Source organism: Scyliorhinus torazame, chromosome 3, assembly GCF_047496885.1.
Source record: "Scyliorhinus torazame isolate Kashiwa2021f chromosome 3, sScyTor2.1, whole genome shotgun sequence".
NCBI classification, from domain to species: domain Eukaryota; kingdom Metazoa; phylum Chordata; class Chondrichthyes; order Carcharhiniformes; family Scyliorhinidae; genus Scyliorhinus; species Scyliorhinus torazame.
In genome coordinates, this window is record NC_092709.1 from 277,869,131 (window position 1) to 277,894,049 (window position 24,919).

Consider the following 24,919-nt stretch of genomic DNA (forward strand, 5'->3'; position numbering starts at 1 on the left):
GTCCCGTGTTCATGTTTGGGCACATTGTTCACCACTGCTGGTTAAATTCAAGTCCACGTTGTTGGCCTTTCATGAACCGGTTCCTCAAACAATGGCATAGGGAAGGGGAAGTTGCATTTTAATTTCAGCTTTCCACCACAAAGTCCATTTACGTGATGAGACAGTTAACCACGCCACTCTGTCTCACGCTCTGGACATCATTCAACCACAGTTATTACTGTGTTCAACCCTTCTTTCCATCAGATGCTTAAGCCCATGTACCGTCGTGACATCTGGGGCGAAATTCTCCGACCCCCCGCCGGGTCGGAGAATCGCCGGGGGCTGGCGTGAATCCCACCCCCGCCGGTTGCCTGGCCTGCGATCGGGGACCACCGATCCGCGGGCGGGCCTGTGCCGTGCGGGCACTCTTTCCCTTCCGCCTCCGCCACGGTCTCCACCATGGCGGAGGCGGAAGAGACTCCCTCCACTGCGCATGCGCGGGAATGCCGTCAGCAGCCGTTAACGCTCCCGCGCATGCGCCGCCTGGAGATGTCATTTCCGCGCCAGCTGGCAGGGCACCAAAGGCCTTTTCCGCCAGCTGGCGGGGCGGAAATTCGTCCAGCGCGGGCCTAGCCCCTCAATGTTGGGGCTCGGCCCCCAAAGATGCGGAGCATTCCGCACCTTTGGGTGGCGCGATGCCTGCCTGATTTGCGCCGTTTTGGGCGCCAGTCGGCGGACATCGCGCCGTTTCCGGAGAATTTTGCCCCCATTTCTCTGAAGTCGTGCTCTGGGTCCCCTCTCTTCATTGATAACTTCCCTGCCTGCTGTGATCTTGAGTGTCACAGGAAAGGAATGGTCTAGGTTCCATACGCAATTTTACGTTGTTAACTAATCCCCATGAGATTGTATCATGAAAACCATCTGCAGTGCTCCTGGGTTAACGGCAGTGATTAGCTCCTGATCACTAACCAGTGGCACCGACGGAAAAGTGAGCATACGAGGATAAGACTCAGCTTGATAGTTATTACTTCCATCGTTGAATATCCAGTCATAAATTACCAGATCGGCTCACATGAAAAATGGACTGCCGAGATGAAGCATTCAGAATGTAAAGAATGACAATTCATAGAATTCGTAAGTGCAGGAGACTATTTAGCATATCGATTCTGTACCACCTACTCTACCTAGCCCCCACCCCACACACTCCGCACCCTATGCCCGTAACCCCTTGCATTGGTCATGGCCAATCCACCTAATCTGCACATCTTTGGACTATGGGAGGAAACACGCAGACAGAGGCAGAAGGTGCAAACTCCACACAGAGTCACCGAAGGCTGGAACTGAACCCAGGTTCCCGGCATGATGAGGCAGCACTGTTAACCAATGTGTCACTGTACAGTCTTGCTGGGACTGTGGGAAGCAATACCTTCCTGATCACACACTAATAGGAGCATCAACACAGGGGAGAAGGAACAGAGAAATGCAAAATTAAAACAAACCTTTATTTGGGACCAATATCCATGAACAATGAGGAGTGAGACTCTCTTTAGAGATCAAGCCTGACAGCACAAAACAGGGAATACGCGCCTCATTGATATCACACATTTAATTTGAAAATGGTGAGCCGCTGGTCACCCGGGACCGCCTCCTCCATTGAACATGGGCTGTACAGAGGCAGAAGCTGATCTGTGAAACGAGTTCGAAAGACATGGAGTATTTGCATCATCTCAGCATTGAAGAACGACACCAACCCACCCTCATAATCCACATAGATACCAATACGGCTTGGTTTATGCTGGACTTCCAGTTGGATGTCATGCTCATCACAGACCTCATAACGATAGCCATCACGCAATGTCAAACACCAGATGCCTCTGCTAGGCCGGTAGATAATATTTCCATGACGGGTTACAGAGCTGTAAGCAACTCCAAGATCCCATTTGGTCTTCTTGTTGACGGTCACTTCCCAGTAGTGTTTCCCCATCGAAATTGCCTCAGCGCCAAGAACACAAAGACAGCCGTCAAATCGGCCATTTGAGTAATCAACTGGCAAAGCTTCACGGCGAGGAATCACTGACCGTCGGTTTGTTGAGATTTCAAGGTGAGGGTGAGCAGTTGAATGGTCAAAGGTGTAAGCTTCAGGCACTGAATGGAATATAAAAACACAACAGAAATCAGTCAGCAAACGTCAGACAGAAGAAACAAATGGGAATCTGGTGAAAGGCTGCCTTCACATTCGTCCTATTAGAATCTGAGATGATGTGTACTACATTGAATGTACTCCCCATTGGACTGTGCTGAAGAGAGTTCCGATGGTTAAAAATGCATTTTGTTGGTGGGGGGGGGGGGGGTGGCAAGGTTGTGAAATTGGGATGTATTGGAGCCGGAGCTGTTCTCCCTCCAACTGCCTTTTCCATCGACTTTATTTTGACCTCATTTGTGCTGGATGTGGAGTGCTGAATGGGTGTTATATTGCAGTATGTAGATCCTACTGGAGAATGTTTGCCGATTGGTTCCATATGGTGGGAGTGTCAAAGATGAGATGAAGAGAAGGGAGCTAAAATTCTCACCAGGAAAGTGGGGGGAAAATTTTTTTTTTTTTAAATTAAGTGCCCAATGTGGTGTCTTTTTCCAATTAAGGGGCAATTTAGTGTGGCCAATCCACCTACCCTGCACATCTTTGGAATATGCAAGTGAGACCCACGCAGATGGGGAGAATGTGCAAACCCCACACAGACAGTGACCTGGGCCCTTGGTGTTGTGAGGCAGCAGTGCTAATCACCGTGTCACTGCGCTGCCCAAATTTTTTTAAATTTTTCATTGCACCGGGGAAACGAAGCAGGGCTGCCACATGTGTCCATTCTGTTTTTGTTGGCAATTGGGTCCTTGTGATGAGGAGCTTGGAGTTGTTTGGGGGGGGGTGGGGGAGATGCGGGGCCGTGGAACATAGAGTGTGATTCAACGTGGACAATTTGTTGTTATATATTTTGGACTTGGGCTCCTCAGTGGGGGATATAATGGGTTCGCTACAAAGATTTGGGGCATTTTCAGGGTACAAGTTGAATTTGGGGAAAAGTAAGTATTTTGTGGTTTCCTCTCCAAGGGCGGGAGCTGGGGTGGTGGGTGGTTGCCATTCCGTGTGGCAGCATCGCACTTCAGGTATCCGGGGATGCAGGGGCCCGGAACTGCGCAGGTCTTTGGAAGTTGAATTTCTCTAGCTTGGTGGGGAGGGTGAAGGCTGATTTGTCAAGCTTGGATAATCTTCCTCTGTCGTTGGCGGGCCAGGTACAGGCAGTGAAGATGACCATTCTATGGCGATTTTTGTTTTCGTTTGTGCTTGCCGGTCTTTTTGCCCAAGGCATTTTTCAAGGGGATCGACAAGCTGATCTCTTCATTTGTATGGACAGGGAAGATAGCACATTAGAGGGGACAGCAGTCGTGGGTGGAGGTAGGTTTCCCAAGTCTGATGTACTATAGTTGAGCAGCGAATGCAGAGAAGGTTCAGGGATAGAATAGGGAGGCAGGGTCTTTGTGGATAAAGATGGAGGTGGGTTAATGTAGAGGGTCGGGTGCTGATGCGGACGCCACTCCTGCTGGCTCCAGGGAAGAATTTGGTGAGTCCGGTGGTGGTGGCCACGCTGAAGATTTGGAGGAAGTATCGGCAACATTTTAGGTTGGGAGCTGGGTCGGGGGGATGCCGATCGGATAAAATCACGGATTTGAGCCGAAGAGGATGGATGCGAGGTCCGGGGATAGGAGAGGAGGATCAGGTGGATGAAGCATCTGTTGCTGGGAGGGCGGTTTGTAAGCTTGGAGGACCTGAATGAGAAGTTTGGAATGCACGGGAGGCGTTTCCAGTACATGCAGGTGCGGGCCTTAGGAAGGTTTTCCCGAACTTCCCGATGAGGAATTGAACTAAAGAAAAGAGCATTAGACTGGGATGACCAGTTAGAATGATGCATTATAGACATTAATTCGGGTTGCAGGGAGTGAACAGGGAGATTGGGTAAAGCATGGCGAGAGGGGGATGGGTAGCTATTAGGACCGGTTCTTTGCACAAAGGATACTGCAAAGGATGCTGGGAGAAAGAGGCCCAAGGGGAGGAATGTGTAATGGGCCAATCAGGATCAGTGGTTGTGGAGGTCAGGTTACATGGCCAGGTCAAGGAATGTGGGAAAAGGGCCTATAAGAATCTTGTATTTGTCACCGTTACCTTATTTGGTCGTGTGTGAAACTTGATTCTATGTTCATGTGTATAAGATGTTATGTGCTTTATTTTCACTCACTTGCTCTGGGGATCTCAGGAACAGTGTTGGTCCTGCTGTTATCAGAGTGAGTTTGGCTTGCAAGCTATTTGAAATAAAATAAAACAATATCTACAAATCCGAACTCAGCCTTTTGATTGAGACCAGACTGGACAGAAATAACTCAATTTCATCACCGATAGCGCCTGCCTTTTCGTTGTTGGAGGTGGTGCTGTCAGCAGTGGTCGGGGTGTCGTCTCCGTGATTTATGGTAAGATTTTGGAGGAGAATAAGATATCCATGGAGGGGGTTACGGCTAAGTGGGAAGAGTTGGGGAAAACATTAGAGGAGGGACTGTGGTGTGAGGTGCTTCAGAGGGTGAATGCCTCGACTTAGTGTGCAAGGCTGGGGTTGATATAGCTGAAGGTGGTGTACAGGGCGCACCGGACAATGTCAAGATGAGTCGGCGGAGGATATCTGTGAGAGGTGTGGGAGGGGTCCTGCAAATCAGGTGCATATGTTCTGGTCATGACCGAAGTTGGAAAAGTTTTGGAGGGTGGCTTCCAGCACGTAGACGAGGAGCCTGGTCCTCTGGAAGCCACATTCAGGGTATCGGACTTGCCGGAGTTCCAGACAGGCACGGAGGCAGATGTTTTAGCCTTCGCCTCACTGATTGCTCGCAGGCAGGTCCTGTTGGTGTGGAGGTCAGCTGTTCCACCTTATGCTTCAGCGTGGCGGGGGACCTGTTCGAGTTCTTAGCCCTGGAGAAGGTGAAATTTGCCCTGGGGGAGATTTGGATGAGTGGGTTGGGGGGGGGGGGGTTAATTAATGTGTTGGGTGGGTTCATTGTGGTTGTAAAATGTAAAAGGTTGAACATTTGGAATACAAATACTTAAAAACCATATTTAATTACCTGTCTGAATTATTTGAAACATCCTCTTCCAAACTTTGTATTGCAGTGGACCACAAAATTTCTCAGCCTCAAAACGCACAATGGGGCCATTCACTGTTTCACAAGGACTGTAATGAAACAATTAGCTGATTAATGTTGCAGAAAACATGGGAACAGCTTCCCTGAGATGCATGGAGAAACTGAGGCAAAAAGAGTTAGAAGGACAGATAAAGCGACTGTGTGAGTGAGCAAGGACACCAAAATAGATAGAGCGAGTCAGAGAATAAGTGAGGGGGAGGCAAAGCGGTACATGACAGATAAAACAGAAAGAAAGGCAGGTGAAAAGATAAAGGCATAAACTGAAATGAAACAAAATGCAGCGGTTATGCTTTAATCTCACCCATCAGAGGAAATGTTCAGCACCTGAAACAAGAAGAAAATAAATTGAGAGAACTGAGAGTGGAATTTTGAAAAAGCCCTGGTGACTGCACCATCTCCCTGCCAACCACAGCAACTGACTGATACAGAACACAAAGGTTGAAAGCTCTCAGCATCAGTGACTGCCAATAGAGAATGAAAATCTCATCCCGCTGATGGGGCCGAGGTGGAAGAGTCAAATCTTGTTCTCATTTACTTTTTTTATTAATAAAGGTTTGGGGGCAATCTGGCTCGATTGCATTTATTCCTGTGACGAGGGGATGGTGTCCTCCGCCTTAAAATTCAGACTTCCTTGTGGTGAAGGTGCTCCCACAATGGCATCGATAGAAAATTATTAACCCAGCGATGGTTGTAAATGTCCAAATCAGAATGCTACACATCCTGGATAGGATATTGTTCGCACAACATCCAAGATTTGGGCTCAAATTCAGAGGCGGCAAAGGCATCCTTTCTCTGCCAGTGCAGGGTGCCAGATGTTGAACTTCACCTCTTGAATGGGAAATCAGATTATGTTCAAGCCAAATTCTGATATCAGAGGATGTACCTAGCAGGGCTCTTCCTCTCCTTCCCTGGCCTATCCCATTCCCAGGGACAGCACATTACAGATGCAATGTCTGCTGCTAAACTAATAGATGCAGAAAAAGTAAAAGCATTTTGTTTCATTTCTTGTAGTGAATGGATTTTTTTAAAAAAGGGCAGGAAAAATAAACAGGCTTCCGCCCTTGGGCTCATAATGAGTTACCTTCAATACGTCACTCAGGTCGGTGGTCTGCAGCACTGCCTTGAAGGGGCCCACCAGCAAACTCAAGTGCTTAGTCCTCTGCAAGCATTCTGCTTTTAGCCTTTCCAACTCCTCCAGGGTGTGCTGTTTCTCAGTGTCTATCCACTCCATCAAAACCTTCTCCTCAGAATCTAGGAAGCTCCGCAAAGTGGCAAAATCTTCTTGCACTTGCTGCTGGAGTTTCTCAGCTTCTTCCTGGAAGAAAAGAAGAGAACAATTCACAATTTAGGCTTGGTCTGAGGGGCTCGTGCACAACTAGCGAATTAATACAACTAGCCACTGAATCTGATCTCAATGTCTCAGTAACCCATCATTTACTGAATCACATTTCCTGCCCCTCTCCATAGGTACAAATAATGTGATAAGCCCTCTTCCACAACATGGTGCCTGAATATCCCATCTGGAGTCAGATAGATTAGCTAGGTTCCTTAGTCTTTAATAATTTGGATAATATCCGCTGGGTTCAAGAGGTAGAATGCTATTGAAGTGCCCCTGGGGAAGAGTAGAAAAGGTTAGGCAGAATTCCTGGTCCAAATCAGTGTGTGTCAAACTCAGCTCTAACATGCTTTGACAAAGAGTGATCCAGACTCAAAACGTTAATTCCCTTCTCTCCGAACAGATGCTGTCAGACCTGCTGAGATCGTCCAGTATTTTCTGTTTTTGTTTCAATCCTAATATAACCGTGTAAAGTCAAATATCCTGCTGCTACTCATTGGCTGGGTTCATATGAAGAAGAGTAGGGTACGGTAAAGTTGCCATAGTCGCAGATGACCATAGGCTGCTTTCGCCTTTTGAGGGGGAGAGCTGATCGATGGTGATTTAACCTGAGGATCATCACACCTCAGGTGAGAAGCAAGGTTGAGAAGGTGGGGCCTGTAAGGTACTGAAGGGTACACCCATGGAACCAGTGCAAAGGGGAGTTTGGAGATAATTATCTGTGCGCATCCAGAGTTGCTTACTTGGGCTGCTGTCATGTTGCGTTCAATGTCTTCGAATCTTGAGGTCTGCTCCGAACTCTCTGCTTCTAACTTGATCAAGTGTGCAGACAAAAGTTCCTGGTTAAAACACAAAAAATGCTTCAAAATTCTGCTGGGGAAGAACATTACCAACAAGCATGTGTCACTGGCTGGGCCAACATTTGCTACCCATCCCAACTGCCCTTGAGCTGAATGGCTTACTGGGCCATTTCAGTGTGCAGTTAAGAGTCATCCACATTGCTGTGGGTTTGCGTATGTAGCCCAAACCAGGTTAGGATGCCATATTTCCTTCCCGAAAAGAACATTAGCGGACCACATCTAAAAACTAGTTGTTTTTTTCAAAATAATAGTCGTTGATAGAAGATCACCATTACTGAGATTAGCTTTACATTCCTGATTTATTAACTGAATTTAAATTTCTCCAGCTGCTGCCGGTGAACCCATGTTCCAAGAGCAGTAGTTGGGTCTCTGGATTATTTGCCCAGGGACTTTTACCAGTGTGCCACTGTCTTTTCCGGTGTGGTCCTACCGTCAACTAAGTCATTATGACATTAAAATATCTATATTGAGACTTCCGATGGCAGCCATGGAGTGAGTGGTGGCACACAGGGCAGCTCCAGCTCAAAGGCGTTGGTTTGGACACTTTATACCCGTTAGCGGTGTACCTCCGGCAGGAAAGTGGTGCATGTGTCGAGGGAGAGGTTCTCCCCAAGATTGGCATGTCTATTGGCTACCAGACCCGGCAAAAAACAGTTAAAAGACCTGGCTATGGAATTGGAGGAGACCGGAGGAGCAGCAACAATTGCGAGAATGGCGGAGTTAAGAGGGTCGTCGTCAATGGGGAAGGCCTAGATGGAATCGTTGGTGGCCTTCATTAAAGACATATTTCGCCAGCAAAGGAAGGAGATGCATGGTGACCTTTCGAAGGCTATTGAGGGAGCAGTTGCACCTCTGCGAGGATAGATGGACCGTTTAGAGAAGTGCCTTGAGGCAGAAGGGGCGGAGAAAAGAGAGGTGCAGAAGGTAGTGTCCGCCCAGAGCGATTGGATCGTGTCCTTGGGGGCAGAGGTGGGGGGCCTGGGGGACCTGTGCAAGTTGTTGAGGGTGAAAGTGGAGAAGCAGGAAAACAGGTATAGGCAGCAGAACCTGCGGATTGTGGGGCTGCCAGAGGGTGGGGAAGGAACGAGCGCCATAAAATATGTTTCAAAGATGCTGCCGGGTTGATGGACGAGGGGGTCCTGGAAAAGGCCCCAGAGGTGGGCAGGGGAGAAGATTCTACGGGCGGCCGTGGAGAAGCGAAACTGTGTATGGGAGGGGGAATCGTGTTCAAAGAAATTCTATGAAATCTATGAAATATCAAGATATTGGTGCAGAGCTGGTGAAGAGGCGTGCAGGATTCAACAAGGCCAAGGTGGTATTGTACGGAACGAAGATTCGGTTTGGGGTGCTGTATCTGACAAAACTGTGGGCACTTTTGATGGCCGGGAGTACTATTTTGAAATGCCAGAAGAAGCCAATGATTTTATAAGGGATCATAACCTGGTAGAGAACTGAGAGTTGGTGTGAAATGGTGGAGATGTATATGCAAAGTTTGGAGGTTATGGTTTTTGGATGTTGCCGGAGCGTGGTTGGGGGGTCGGGGGGATTTCTTTGGGGAGTTAAGAGTTTGTAAGAGGTGTCATGTCCGCAGCCACCATCGTTCCTCCCCCCCTGGAAATGTAAAAGCCGACGCGCTGGCAAAAGCAGGATCCAGGCATGGGTATTTTTGGAAACCCCCCGAAAGCACCCCAGTGAGTGCGCCAGTGAGTGCAGTTCAGGTCATGCAGACTAGGATCGAAGATCTAGTAGAGGCCCAGAAGCAGGATAGCGCTCTCACTGAGATCGTGAAAGGGACGTTTCCAGCCTCACACGAGGTACAGAAATATGATAACCACACATGACCTTCTGGTCGCCACACTACCAGAAAGATGTGGAGGCTTTAGAGAGGGTGCAGAAGAGATTTACCAGAATGTTGCCTGGTATGGAGGGCATAAGCTATGAGGAGCGGTTGAATAAACTCGGTTTGTTCTCACTGGAACGAAGGAGGTTGAGGGGAGACCTGATAGAGGTCTACAAAATTATGAGGGGCATAGACAGAGTGGATAGTCAGAGGCTTTTCCCCAGGGTAGAGGGATCAATTACTAGGGGGCATAGGTTTAAGGTGAGAGGGGCAAGGTTTAGAGTAGATGTACGAGGCAAGTTTTTTTACGCAGAGGGTAGTGGGTGCCTGGAACACGCTACCGGAGGAGGTGGTGGAAGCAGGGACGATAGTGACATTTAAGGGGCATCTTGACAAATACATGAATAGGATGGGAATAGAGGGATACGGACCCAGGAAGTGTAGAAGATTGTAGTTTAGTCGGGCAGCATGGTCGGCACGGGCTTGGAGGGCCAAAGGGCCTGTTCCTGTGCTGTACATTTCTTTGTTCTTTGACGGTGTGGTGCTGAAAGACACGCTTTATGTAGTTCCGAAGCAAGATCGGAACCAATTAATCTGTTTATTCCATGAGCACCAGGGAATCGATCCCACCGCAGCCCACCTCAAACAGCTTTGTTGGTGGCCAAATCTCAAAAAGGATGTATCCCATTACATTGAGAATTGCCTCATCTGCGCTCAGAACAACCCAGATAGGTATGCCAAAAAAGCACAACTCAGCCACACTTGACCTGTCAACGGCCCCTGGACTAACCTCCAGATCGATTTTATAGGTCCATTACCCCCTTGCAGGAATGGCTATAAATATGTTCTGGTGGTCATAGACACTTTCACAAAGTGGGTGGAAGCATCTCCAGCCCGCACCAACACCGCGAAAACCACAGCCAAAATCCTAACCCACCACATTTTTACAAGATGGGGACTCCCCCGCAGCATTGAATCGGACCAAGGTTCTCACTTTACGGGACGGGTCATGCAGAACGTCCTCACGATATTTGGCATAACCCAAAAATTTCACATTGCGTACCACCCACAGTCGAGTGGTATAGTGGAGCGCATGAATCGGACCCTAAAAACCACCCTTAGAAAAATGGTCCAGCAGAACAACACTACTTGGGATTCGGTCCTTCCCTTTGCGCTGATGTTTTTGCGTAACACTGTTTCCACCTCCACAGGTTACACCCCACACACCCTCATGACCGGACGCCCCATGAAAGGGACAGAGTACTTGTTGGGTTTAGACCTGACCAGCCCTGAAGTTACGGCCCTCACCCACGAGAAAGCCGTTGAGCAATTACTTGCAAATGTAAAAACGGCTCAGTTAGCAGCCGCTGTTAAACTGGGCACTAAAAAGAAACAGAGCAAGGCCTGTTTTGATAAGGCAGTACATGCAACGGGGTATAATAAAGGACAACAAGTGATGTTGTCTGTGTATAACCCCAGCACATTTCTGTCTCCGAAATACTCGGGTACGTACTCCATTACGGATAAAGTAAGCCCGTCGGTATACAAAATCAAATACCAAAATGGTAAGACTGCGTGGTTTCACATGAACCAGCTAAAGGCTTATGGAGCACAGTCAAACCACGCCCACCACGTCATGCTTGACGCAGCAGACCAAACCCCGCCCACAGCCAACGTGACCACACCAACCCCCACCACGTCCAGCCCAGACACGGACTCGCCCCCGACCCCACCCTCAAAATTTACACTCCGCCCCGGAACGCCAACAGACTGCAGCAGCAGACAGTGACTGTGACTCTGACGACAGCCACAGCATGCCTCCCTACTATCCTGGTCCCACACCCAGCGACTCCGAGTTCGACTCCAGTGATCCCTTCCTCATCACTTTCTTAAACAAACCACACCACCGAACCACACGGACGACCCCGACTTTGTCCACACACAACTTGACGAAAGCCATTGGCACCGCAACAACTCCTACAGACTCGTCCGCAGCGACAAAAGCAACCCCAACTCATACCACGCAGCCCTCTCAACATTAATTCACTCCAGAATTTGGCACCCGGGAGAAGGGGACGACCTCGAGTCAGACCCCCAATCCGCCAACCCCTTTGCGACCCTGTTCGCAACAGAGAACTGAGGTGTCCACATGATGATTTAAAGGAGACACTTGGGGAAAAGTGTTGTCCTTCCTGATGGAACCTGCAGGATGTTTTGTGTTGTTTGTAGGTTTGTTTAAATGTTGTTCGTCCGACAGGAGAATTTCTCACTGCCACCCATTCACCTGAAACTTTTTAGCTCTTTCCAAAACCCCCACCGCGGCCAGACGCTTGTTCAGCGGTACCAACTTGTCCACAGATACCACAATGGTACCAACTTGTCCACAGATACCTGGTCAACAGACCAGACGCTTGTTCAGCGGAACTAGCTTATCTGCAGATACCTGGTCAGCAGACCGGACGTCCGTTCTCATTCAAGGGTAGAAGCACAGCACTAGCTTCTCACCTGGTGCTGGTCAAAGTGCCAGATGCCCGATCTGATTTGAGGGTAGAAGCACAGCACTAGCTTTGCAGCTGGTACTGGTTCAAGGCCAGATGCCCGATCTGATTTAACGGTAGAATCACAGCAGCAACCCCACCATGATGACTACATTTTTGCCCGTTCTTGTCGGTTGCTCAGGCAGTGGAGAAACGGCATGAGACCAGCCCTGCCTGGGAACCCCCCGCTGGTCAAAAACGCTCGGGTAGGGGATATACGGTATTGGTAGCCGTCCTACCCGGGGACTCCATCCAAATCTTACCCGTCGCGGCCCATACGCACCTCATTCGCCCTTTTCCTTTCAAAACAGTTTTATTTATTTAGGCAACCCTTGGGTTGCTGCCTCATGCTATTTATATCCAGGAACATTTGGATGATAAACTTAGCACTGGGTCACCATTGGGAAGTGTGCCGTGTCCTAACATTTGTTTTGAAAAAAAAATGGGGGAGTCACATAGAGTGACCAATTATAAGGGTTTAATTGACCCCAAGAAGGACCGACACAGTAACATACCGGATATTATATCAAGGTAGTTACAGATACTATGCTTGTTTTACAGAACTCCAGAAGCTCCAGGACCGGAAAAAACAGAGAACACAAAGAAAGAAAAAGAAGGAGGACAGCCATGAGGACTTCTTTCATCGTGATCAAGATTTTTATACTGGACATTTGGTTGTGCGGGAAAGCGGACCCCATTACTCCAAACCCCCCTGCCGTTAATATTTCACTGCCCCGCAGTACCGAGGGCCCAGTCACCAGCCACGCTGCATTATCCTGATGTGCCAAGTTCATAACTTGGTCCTCCCTGTCGTACGTTATTGAAGCACTATTAGCGTTGGCCATACTCTGCTGTGCAGTACAGACTATGCGCCTCCGCAAATGGAGAAGGAGAGCCTACCGCGCTCGAACCCCGGTATATCAGATCCAATCCCCTATATTCGGTTATGACCAGACCTCAGCGACCTATGAAACCAGAATAATATAAACATGCACTTGCGTTTTTCTGTAAATAAAAAATGCACAAAACCCCATCAACAGAAAATGTATGATCCTGAGCTTGACTGCCAAGCCAGGAAAGAGTATATGGAATGTTATGATTGTTATTGTATGTTTTAAAGAGATAGGATGATGCAATGCTTGATGAGTGTATTTAGGTAAAATTAGAGGTTCCAAGCTTTTATTTTGTGGATGCATGCCCCTGCCTGACATAGCGCCTTCAAGAATTGTTTAGGTAAACTTTTGTGCATAGCTAGGGTCAGAGTAGTGGCCATGTACGAGGTGCACCCACCCCGGGTTAGGGAACGGAAAGGACAACATTTATGTGATCCTTCACGCTTCGCATTAGGATCACAAGGAGGATCTGTAGCCACCTAAAATGGCTGATTCCCTATTAATTTGGCCAAAACCAGATTTAAAATGGCTAACCGAAAAGGCTGATGGGAAAAGCAGCCAACAGGACACAAACGGACAGCTGCAGACAGAATAGCGAATTCGGATCTGGGGAAGTCGGCCCAGATCGATACCGAAGACTATTAGCAGCACATCAACACATACATCTGCAGTTTAATCGGCTATCCCCGGGAACAATTGCAACATCTTAGCAATTGAATGCCGGGCCAGACCTCTCGGCGCCTGCAGTGGCCGAAACAAAGACAGGTGAACAACCACCCCCCGATCGAGGAATCGCCCCATTATTGGAGCATATCGAACCCAGTGATTGGGAACAAGTCCAATCACTTGGGACTCAGGGTCAAGGGCCGCCCCGAGAGGCGGGAAGCCCCTGGGCCCTATAAAGTGAGGGGCCAAGTTCAGATCGCTCTCTCTCTCTCCCTTCTTCTCCTGCTCGCAACCTTCGCAAGAACATCGACCAGAAACAGGAAGTCTGACTCCAGCGATCGTTACCCGATAGAGATTCCTAGCCATCGACCCGTGTCAGCCTTTTTGAATCCCGCAGGCCAGATCCAATTCGATAAACCATTTGTTTCCCTGACCTGGTGGGCCATCCCCAAAAGTTAAGTATTGGCCAGTAGTGGTAGGTTTTGATATAGATAGTAGGATTATTGTATAAGTATTGATTGCTGTACATAATAAATGACCGTTGATTTCAATCTTACTAAGCGGTGTGCTGACTTATTAATCATAACTCGAGCTTGAACCACGTGGCGGTATCAGAAAGATACCTGGCGACTTGTGAGCAAAGGTGACATAATCAGAGCTACTAAAACTAAGGCTAAAAAGAGCAACAGCTGCCACGCTGGCCAGTAATGCTGGTGAACGGAGGCTAGGTGGGGGTGCAGGCCACGAGAGGTGGCCAAATGAGGGAGGGGGGATTACAACGTTACAGAGTTGGAGACTGACCGTGGTCATGGACGGAGAGGGGGGCCATCCTGGATGGGCCTGATTTAGGGTGGTATTAGAGGAGCCAGAGCCGGAGGGGGATGACGGCAGACGATAAAGGGGAATGGAAGCGCAAGCTCCCGGTAAGAATTGTAACTTGGTACGTCTGGGGATTAAATGGGCCGATTAAGAGGTGATCTTTTTACAGGAGACTCACCACTGGGTGAAGGACCAGGTTAGGTTGAGGAAGGAATGGATGGGTGGGACACGTATTTCACTCGAAGTTGCGCAGGTGGCCATTTTGTGGGTCCAAGGAATTGGGGAACCCTGGGGGAAGGTATGTGATTGTGAGTGGGGTGCTGGAGAGAGGATGCCAGTGGTGCCGGTCAACCTACATGCGCCAAATTGGGATGATGTTGGGTGTGTGAGGGGTTTGTTGGGGCAATCCCAGACCTGGATTCGCACCAATTGATTATGGGTAGAGATTTTAACTGCGTGATGGAAGAGAGTGTGGATAGGTCCAGCCCTAAGTCAATAGGAAGGGGGAGGATGGCGAAGGAGTTGGGAGGGTTTATAGAGTGTATGGGAATGGTCGAATTGTGGAGGTTTAAGAACGGGGGGGGGGGGGGGGGGGGGGAAAGAGTACTTCTTCAAACACGTGTACGAGGTGTACTCGAGAATTGATTTTTTTTGTGGTGAGCCAAGTGGTGTTATTGGGGGTGATGGGGGCGGAGTATGCAGGGATTGTGATGTCCGATCATGCGCCGCATTGGCTGGAGATGAGGCTTAGAGCAGGAAATGTGCAGAGGCCGGGATGGAGGCTAGGTTTGGTCCTGCTGGCAGAGAAGGGGTTTTGTGAAAAGGCGAGGTCGCCGTGTGGGGAATACGTGGAGATTAACCAGAATAGGGAGGTGTCGGTAGTCACGTTCTGGGAAGCATTGAAGGTGGTGGTCAAAGGGGAGATTATTTTGTTCAAGGTACACAGAGATAAGAGGCAGAGGAAGGAGTATGGAGGTTGTTGGATGAGATAGTCGTGGTGGGCAGGAGATACGCAGGGCCCCACTAAAGAGTTGTTGACGGAGAGGAAGAGGTTGCAGGGCAGTTCGATAGGTTGATAATGGGAAAGGCTACGGAGTGCGAGGGATGTGCAATATGAATATGGAATGAAGGCAAGCCGTAGGCTGAGGAGGCAGGCTATGTCTGGGGAAATTTTCAAGGTGCGAACTGAAAGGGGAAGATAGTGTCAGAGCCGGGGAGGATAATTGAGGGGTTTAGGGGGTACTATGAGAAGCTGTACAGGGCGGAGAGAATGCAATTATGGGACAATTCCTGGATGGATTGGAGTTTCCAAGGTTGGAGGAAGAGAGGAGGCAATCATTGGAGGAGCCACCAGGGCTGAGGGAAGTGATTGACAGCATTAGGGGGATGAAGTTGGCGAAGGCTCCAGGGCCGGATAGCTTTCTGCTAGAGTTTTATAAGGTGTTCTCAACAGAGTTGGCACCGCATTTGTTGGGGATGTTTAGTGAGGCATTGGAGAAAGGGGAGCTGTCAGAAATGAAAAATGAAATGAAAATCGCTTATTGCCACAAGTAGGCTTCAAATGAAGTTACTGTGAAAAGCCCCTCGTCGCCACATTCCGGCACCTGTTCGGGGAGGCTGGTACGGGAATTGAACCGTGCTGCTGGCCTGCCGTGGTCTGCTTTAAAAGGCAGCTATTTAGCCCAGTGTGTTAAACTGCCCCTGAGACACTCACACAGGCGTTGATCACATTAATCCTGAAAAAGGGGAAGGATCCATTGGGAATGTGGGTCGCATCGGCCCGTTTCACTCTTGAACACAGATGTGAAAGTGCTGGCTACATTGGTAGTGGGCAGGATGGAGGGATGCATGCCAGGGATGGTTGCTGAGGATCAAATGGGTTTTGTAAAGAGTAGGCAACTCTCCAGTGACATCAGGAGACTGTTGAATGAGGTTATGACTCGACAGTGGGGCGGGTGCTGGAGGTCTTGTTTCTATAGACACAGAGAAGACTTTTGATCGGGTGGAGTGGAGGTATTTATTTGAGATCTTGGGCAAGTTTGGGTTTGACCAGAAGTTTGTGACGTGGGTGCGTTTGCTACATGTAGCTCCGGTGGCAAGTGTATGTACAAACGGGATGAATTCATGCAGTTTTGTGCTGCATAGAGGAACGAGACAGGGATGTCCGTTATCGCCGTTGTTGTTCACGCTGGCGATGACCCTGCGGGGGTCTGTAGAGTGGCAAGGTATTGAGGGGGAGCAGGGGGCACAGGGTGCCATTGTACACAGACAACTTGTTGTTCGTGTCGGACCCGTTGCAGAGTATAGACAGGATGATTGGAATATTGGAGAGGTTCGGGACCTTCGGGAAGAGCGAGGTATTTCTGGTGAATGCGGCAGGGGGCCAACTTGGGGATGTTGCTATCTAAGTTAGCTAGGGAAAGGTTCAGGTACTTGGGGAATCAGGTCACAAGGGAATGGGCTACGATGCATAGGTGGAATTTGACAACTTGGTGGAGGAGATTAGGGGGGGATTTTAAGAGATGGGATACATTACACTAGAGACTGGCAGGGAGGCTGCAGGTTGTAAAAATAAATGTGCTGCCAAGGTCCTGCTCGTTTTATAGACCCTCCCCATCTTTCTACTGAAGACCGTCTTCTGGAAATTGGAGACAGTGATTTTGGAGTTTATATGGGTGGAGAACGTGCCAAGGGTAAAGAAGGCCCTGTTACAGAGGCAGAGACAGAAAAGGGGAGTGGTTTAGGGGGGGGTACATGTGGAGTGGGTTAAGATGGAGGAGGAATCCTGTAGGGATCCAGTCTGAGGGCTATGGTGACAGCTCCGTTACCACTAGCCCTGAGGAAGTGTACAGAGAGCCTGATGGTACAGTCGACGGTTAGGATGTGGATTCAGCTGCGGAGACACTTCAAGTTGGAGGGGATGGAGGTGTTGACACCACTTTGCGGGAACCACAGGTTTAAGCCAGGGGAGATGGATGGGATGTATGGGAAGTGGAGGGACGCAGGGCTGGTGAGGGTGAGGAACTTGTATCTGGAGGGGAAATTTGCATATCTGGGTGAGTTGCGAGACAGATTTGAGTTGCCAAGGGGGAGTAAATTTAGATACATGCAGGCACGAAAAGGAGTGGAGGACATTTCCCAGGTTGCCGGGGTATACCCCATTGGAGCAACTGCTGCTCTCGGATGGGTCGGGAGAGGGTAGGATTGGGGACATATATGCGTGGTTGGGTAGCGGGGGGGTGTAAGTGGTGAGGATCAAGAACAAATGGGAGGAATTGGGGGAGGGAGAAAATAGGCTTGGGACTGTGGTGCGAAGTGATGCGTAGGCTGAAATCAACCTCCTCCTGCACAAGGATGAGCTTGATTCAGTTCAAGGTGATATGACCCAGGCGAGGATGAGTGTGTTCTTCCAAGAAGTGGTCGATGAGTGCAAGAAGTGAGGGCAAGGGCACAAGTTCTGGGATTGTGAGAAACTGGAGAGTTACTGGGAAGTGGTATTTGGGACATTATCTAATATTCTGGGGCTGGAGGTCAGGCTGGACCCAACGGTGGTATCGGAAATGCTGGAGCTGCTGGAGGAGAAGTGGACTGATGCTGTGGCCTTCGCCTCTCTATCTGCCCAACGGATCTTGCTGAATTGGATGTTGGATACGCAGTCGAGGGTGGCAGTCTGGCTGGGGGGACCTGTACGACTTTCTCCGGTTGGAAAAGATCAAATTGGAATTGAGGGGGTCAGCGGAGGGCTTCACGGTGGGATTCTTCATGACAATGAAGAACTGTTTGTCACGGAGGGTGGGGGGGGGGGGGGAGTGGGTAGGTAAAAGGGGGAAAAAAAACTGTACAAACTGTGGATCAGAGTCAAAATTCCCTATTTAACATCACGGGAGCACCGTAACATGTCATGATGACTGTGAATGGTCCAGGAAGCAGGTCCATGACAACCTTCTCAGGAAATCCAGGAATGGGAAATGAATTGAACCTTTCTAGAATTGCCCACATCTCCTGGGTGGCAGGAGGAAATCTGCTGGGGGGGGGCAGGAGGAAATCTGCTGGGGGGGCAGGAGGAATCTGCTAGAGTTCAACAAGGTGCACGGGGGGGGGGGCACTGAACAAACTCGGGTCCTCCGTCTGCAGCCACCTTACCTTCAACTCGCTCAGCGCTTCTTCCACCGGTACCACCGTGTGCCCGCGGTGTGGGCCCACTATGGCACACTTACTGCACACTCTCTGTCTGTCCGGCCTGCAGAAATAGGCCAGCTTCTTGCCATGTTCAGCGCACCTCCCGCCCTCCCCACGGGCGTCGCCTCCATCCTCCTCCATCCCGCCCTCCCTCTCAGCGGAACACCGGAGCTATTTCTCCGCCGGGGCTGTGGTGTCCGCTTCGCCTCCCGCCTGAAGAGAAGGCTTCATTGGCGCCTGGGCTGAGGAGCGCCCCCGCCCTGTCTGCTGTCTGTCTGCAGGGAAGTCCCAGCCTATTTCCTGACCGACATCCGAGTCTCCAACCGGGGCGGGGGCGCAACTTCTAAACCATTTCGTGATCCAGGGCAGTGCGCGCCTGACAAATTAAAATCACTTTATATAACCTCCCAAAAATTATTGAATTCTGGATGATTTGCCTCCACGAGGGTGGGAGAGAGAATTCCCCGTTAGAAAATTGATTTGGTGACTTTGAACTGAGTTTTCCACTTCTGCCGACAGATCTTTGGAGGGAGGTTTGGAGCTCCCTCCCTCCACTCCCCTCCCCTTTAACCCGATCCTCCATTTAGTGTCATGATGTGGAGATGCCGGCGTTGGACTGGGGTGAGCACAGTAAGAGGTCTTACAACACCCAGGTTAAAGTCCAACAGGTTTGTTTGGAATCACGAGCTTTCGGAGCGCAGCTCCTTCATCAGGTGAGTGAAGAGGTAGGTTACACAAATGCAGCATATAGAGACAAAACCAATGATGCAAGTTGATACTTTGACTACGAGTTTTTGCAGGTAAGTCTTTACAATTAAACAATAATCAGTAACGACTGCAATGTCAATCCCCATATCAATAACAACGATCCCATCCTCCCACCAAACCCCCAAATATTAGCCCGCATGTTAACATAAACAAATAACAAAAAGGAATCAGGAGTCATCCATAGTCACCATTAACACATACAGTCCACTTGCCTCCAACCCTCCATGCCCACCCACCCCTAATGTTCGATGTAATCCAATTCTCAAAAGTGCATAATGAATAATGCCCATGAATTGTAGAAAATGTGAAAAAGGAGGAGATTAAAAATATGAGTTTTTAAAAAGGTCCAGTAAACCCAGTACTCCTTTGGAGCTGTATAATAGGTAGGAAATTTTAGATGTCTATGAAGTGAACAACATGACTGAATCAGGCGGTAAGGGCACCCAGAGGGCAGGAATGCAGGAGCTTCAGTCCTTAAATTTGTCCAACAGGTTTGAGATTTTTTTCAGCTTGTTTGAATGAGAGTGGGGCTGCACTGTTGATGAGCTGGCTGGCCATAGCACCATGGTACAGGAAGCCATTCAAATGGAAGGAATTACAAAGAATATAGTAGCAGTAGGGGACAGTATACTCAGAGGATTTCACACCATTCTCTGCGGCAAAGAGCGTGAGTGGAGGTGGATTTGTTGACTATCCCTACCAGGATTCAGGCCATCTGCTCAGGGATGGAGCGGAGCTTGCAGTCAGAAGGGTAGGACCCAGTCATTGCGGTCCATGTAGGTACACAGGCAGGACAGTGAAGGACGTTCTACGTAGCCATTATGTTGAGCTTGGCACCAAATTAAAAGGCAGAACCTCAAAGGTAATAATCTCTGTATTACTACTGGGCCACATATAAATTGGCACAGGACAAATCAGATCAGGAAATCTGAAGACCACAAGACCAAATGTAATAGGAACAGGAATAAGCTGTTCACCCCTGGAGCCAGCTCTGCCATTTAATAGGATCATGGTCGATTCGACATTCGTACCTTGTGTTGGCCTATTATGTATTTTCTTTTATTTCCTTTTCTTTTCATGTACTTAATGATCTGTTGTGCTGTTCGCAGAAAAATACTTTTCATTGTACCTTGGTACACGTGGCAATAAACAAAAATCCAAATCCGTTCCTCACGTCCACTTCCTGCCCTTTCCCTGTAACCCTTGATTCCCTCATTGATCAAGAATCTATCTATCTCAGCCTTAAATATACACAAGGACTCTGCCCCCACGTCTCTCTGGCAAGGAGTTCCAAAGATTCACAACAGAGGGCGGTAGTGAGAAGTGACAGAGAAGGATTCTGGGAGAAGTCAGCTCGCTCACCACAACTGAGAAGGGATCGCAGAGGAGGACCTGGTGCCCAACAAGAGGAAGGGCATCCAAAAAAGGGCAATAGCGTGAAGTGACTGACGAGTACCCAGTGTCAAAGAACAGTAAATCCCCCAACATTACATTGCTGCAGTGTTTCCATCCTTCCCTCCTTCTCAAACCAAAAGGAGAGAGAGAGACAGAGACAGGCTGTTAGATAATTGTTTGTGGCTTAGAAACAGCAGAGCCTCAGCAGTGTCCATCATCTTGATCAGTAAAGATTGCAGGGTCTCTGGGAAAGCTTGTGATATGTGTGACATGTAAGATGTGGGAGGTTTTGGATCCACAAGACATCCAGGACAGTTATATCTGCAAGACGTGCCAGAGGGTAGCAGTCCTTGAATAACATGTGGCTGATGCGCACCATAGGAAAGGAAAAGAGATTTCTGGAACAGTCATTCCTCTGGGTCCCCTTACCTGCCTCACTTGCAGTCACACCCTCCGGTCCTTAACACTGACAAAACCAGGAGGTCTTATCTTAAGGAGTGTGACTGCCTCCTGGAATAAAGTTTGTTGGTAACTTTCCCCCTCCCTCTTGTGCCGCAGTGTCTGCAGCTCAGCCTCCAGCTCAATAACGCGGAGTTGAAATTCCTGCAGCCACTAACTGCAGATGTGTTTTGCCCTGGATCACACTGGTTCCAGAAGCTCCCACATCCTCCAATTGCAATACATCACCCGCCCTGCCACCTCCAATATGTCCCAATTCATTAATAATTGCTAATTAATTGATAATTAGTAAAGCCTACACTTACCAGGCGGTTTTGCTACTTCTGGTAAACTTTACAATACTGATAAAACAATACAGTATTTACAATATTGATAAAACTTACCTGCTCCTTCAGCTGCACTGTGAAGTCAAGTGCAAGGTGTTGATAAAGTGCAGAAGAAAAAAGCACCTCCTCCCCATTCCTCACCAAACACCTCATTCAACACCTTTACTTGTTGCAGTAAACTTTACTGAAAGCACCCCTTCGCCCCTATACACCAAATTTCCACTTTGAACTAAATTCCCAAATACACTTACTCGGTCTCTGTGTCATTCAAGCCAAAGTCTCCCTTCACTGACTGTGTGCCTCCTAATCCAGAGATGATTACCTCTGATCCGAGCTTGGAATCAGGAAAACTCATCAACCGCTGGGGGCTGAAAAAAGTAGAAAAAGAAGCACATCTTTCCCTCTGTGATTTGAATGAATGAATATCGCTTATTGTCACAAGTAGGCTTCAATTAAGTTACTGTGAAAAGCCCCTAGTCGCCACATTCCGGCGGCTGGTAAGGGAATTGAACCGTGCTGCTGGCCTGCTTGAAAAGCCAGCGATTTAGCCCAGTGTGCTAAACCAGCCCCTATAGTGAAGAGTCAAGTTCTGGCATAGAACTTTTACATTTCAAGTGAGTTAACTCTTAATCTAAATTTGACCTTGAGTGAGATGTAAACAGAGTGCATAGATGGGAATTTGGTTCACGTGGTAATTAAGTGCATTGGAGAAAGATAAGCTTCCCACTTGAAGGTTAAAAGTTCTGTATAAGAACTTGACTCTTAATTTAAGCATGAAGATAAAATTGATTGTAACTTACTACATGAACCAAATTCCCAACTATGAACTTTATCAATTTTTCACTCTGATAAACACGCCTCTCTGTGCATCCCCTTACCAAAAATCTGGGATTTGGGCCAAAAATCTCTAGGATGCTTGCGCTCAGATAAAAGACCATGGGTGGGATTCTCCATCGGCGGCATCCTCCCCTTTGCCGGCAGCGCACTCACGCCCATGGATTTCCCGACGGCATGGGGGTTCCCACAATGGGAAATCCCATTGGCCGGCTTCCGGAACGGAGGTTCCCGCTGCAGGCAGGGGCACGCCATGCCAGAAAATGGGTCTGGTGGACGGAGAATCCTGTCCCATGGGCGGATTCTCTGTTTCAGAGACTAAGTGCTGATGCCGGGACAGAATTGGTGGACTCCTACGGCAGCAAAATTGGCGCCGCTCCTGGAGCAATTCAGGAATCGTTAATGGGCTAGCACTGGCGCCATGTAGACCACGACTGATTCCAATGAAAAATGGTGTCAGATTCACTGGGGTTAGGATTGACATTCAAGAGGCTGGAGCACGCCCATCCCATTGATGCTCCGGCTGGGACCAGAGGTACCCACGGGGTGGCCAGGGGGAACATCCATATGACCTATAGCACTAAGTTCACAGTGGGCAGTCAGCAGCGTGCGCAGCTGCATGGCTGCCTTCCAGCTGCAGCAAGGGTGTTCCATGCCCGATCCCATGGCCCAGCTCTCAGTCGCTCCCGGCACTGACAGAAACCCTCTGGCCAGTGGCACAACCATCATCACGCTATGATGCTGTTGGACACTTTTTGTACCCCCTCTCTCTCCCTCAGCAGACACGGCGCCTATTTACCGATTTGTTAAATAATAAGTGAATCTCGCCATCAGTAATTCCTCCTGGCAGAGGGGAGCATCGTGGGAGCCCTGGAGAATACTGGGTCAGGCCCATTAATGGTATGCCAATGATATTTACTGTATTTGCAGAGTAGAATGCATTGACACTGCTGTCGAGGCACAGGAGCATGGCATTCTGGTGGGCGCCCACTGTCGGCCATGATTCTGGCTTCACGACGGATTCTCCACCCAATTGCCTTTCCTGATTTCGGCATCAGGAGCCAGAGAATCCCGCCCCATAATCGTTCGGATTTGAAAAGAGGCTGGAAGATTTGCCTAGCTTGACTCGGAGGTAGAATTGCCAGAAAAAACACTCATCGGGAAAGACAGTCCTGAAGTTAGAAATAACCAGGCTGGGAAAGGAAAGGAATGGAAGTAAACCCTTGGGAGCTGACAATCACTGAGGGCTGGTTCCAAGTAACTAAATGACTACTTAAGGGACAGTGTAAATTATATGTGTGAAGTAGGCTTTCTGGTTATGTTAAAAGTAAAAGGGGAAAGTTCTATTCTGTAGTTGAAAGTAGAAGCTGCCTACAAAAATAGTATTTAGTCTATAGTGCTTTTAGTTTATTTATTACAGTAATAGTCTTAAAAGGTGACATCTTGACTGGAATTCTCTGGTCCCAACAGCAGGAAACCCCCACCTATGGGATTCCTGGCAGCATGGGTTGGCTTCAATCTGAAATCCCATTGGCAGCAGTGGGAGGAGAGAATCCCGCCGGCAAAGAACGGGGTGACACCTCCCACTGCCGAGAAACACATGGCTGTGGTGCAGGAGAATCCCGCCCCTTGTGTCAACCTTTTAGCTACCAGCTAGAAGTTTGAATTTATTTTCTTAAAATTATCAGCCTCCGCGGGGATTGTAACAAGAGGTACAGAAGCATCTTCGAGTGCATATCTGTGGATCCCTAAGGAAATCAGAACAGCTAGATAAGGTGATTAAGCACATGGAATACTTTTGTTTATAGGTCAAGGCATAGGGTTTAAGAGCAGTGATCTTAGGTAGAACAATATAAAACATTAGTTAGACCACAGCTTGATCATTATGAACAGTTCTGGTCACCGCCTTACAGGATGTGATTGCATTGGAGAGGGTACAGATGAGATTGACAAGGATATTGCCAGGACTGGAGAATTTTAGCTATAAAAGATTGGATAGGCTACCAAATCTAACCTGCCTCTCTCTGAAATGCTGCACTCCATTCTCTTAGGTTCAAATCTGACCTTGTGATCAAACCTGCTGACAAGGGTGGTGCCGTTGTTATCTGGCATACTGACCTCTACCTCGCAGAGGCTGAGCGCCAACAGCCGGCCATTGTTTCCAGGACAGTTACTGACATCATCACCTCTGGTCATCTTCCCTCCACACACAGCCTCCAACGTCATAGTCCCCCAACCCCGCACAGCTTGCTTCCACCTCCTTCCCAAAATCTACAGACCGGGCTGCCCCGTTCCTACCCCACAGAATTAATTTCTCCCTATCTTGACTCCATCCTCTCTCCCCTGTCTAGACTCTTCCTACCCACATTCATGATTCTTCTGATGCCGTCCATCATATCAGCAATTTCCAGTTCCTGGCCCTAACCACCTCCTCTTCACTACGAACAGGGACAAACGAAAGAGAAAACAAAAAAACAAACTGAAGAACCCCCCGAGGGGGAGTGACAAAAAGCGACACCTTTCAGCCAGCGCACTTAGCGCCGACACCTCCTCCGATGAGGGAAAACATGACAAAAATCGGCCTCAAAAAAAGAGGCAAAGCACCAACGTGGAATGGGAGGCACAGACCCCCCAGACCACCAACCGGGAAGAAAATAAAACCCGCCGAGACAATCAACCCCTGGCTCATGGGAACAGCAATATGACCAATGGCCAGCAAACACCTGACATTGAAAACAAGGTCACAGACCTACCCCCGATAGTAACAAGCAGCAACAACCCAGGCGAAGACCG

The 24,919-nt window shown here is 48.8% G+C and overlaps 1 protein-coding gene across 1 annotated transcript; it reads right to left on the reverse strand.

Annotated features, from left to right (window-relative positions):
* Window positions 1-1,460: 1,460 nt before the first annotated feature.
* On the reverse strand, window positions 1,461-18,848 carry LOC140409129 (E3 ubiquitin-protein ligase TRIM62-like). Its single transcript, XM_072497282.1, has 6 exons — window positions 18,309-18,848; window positions 7,294-7,389; window positions 6,296-6,529; window positions 5,516-5,538; window positions 5,137-5,243; window positions 1,461-2,124 (listed from the first exon to the last, which is right to left on the reverse strand). The coding sequence occupies exons 1-6, from the start codon at window positions 18,483-18,485 to the stop codon at window positions 1,577-1,579; spliced, it is 1,185 nt and encodes a 394-aa protein (XP_072353383.1). The 5' UTR covers window positions 18,486-18,848; the 3' UTR covers window positions 1,461-1,576.
* Between the last annotated feature and the right edge of the window lie 6,071 nt (window positions 18,849-24,919).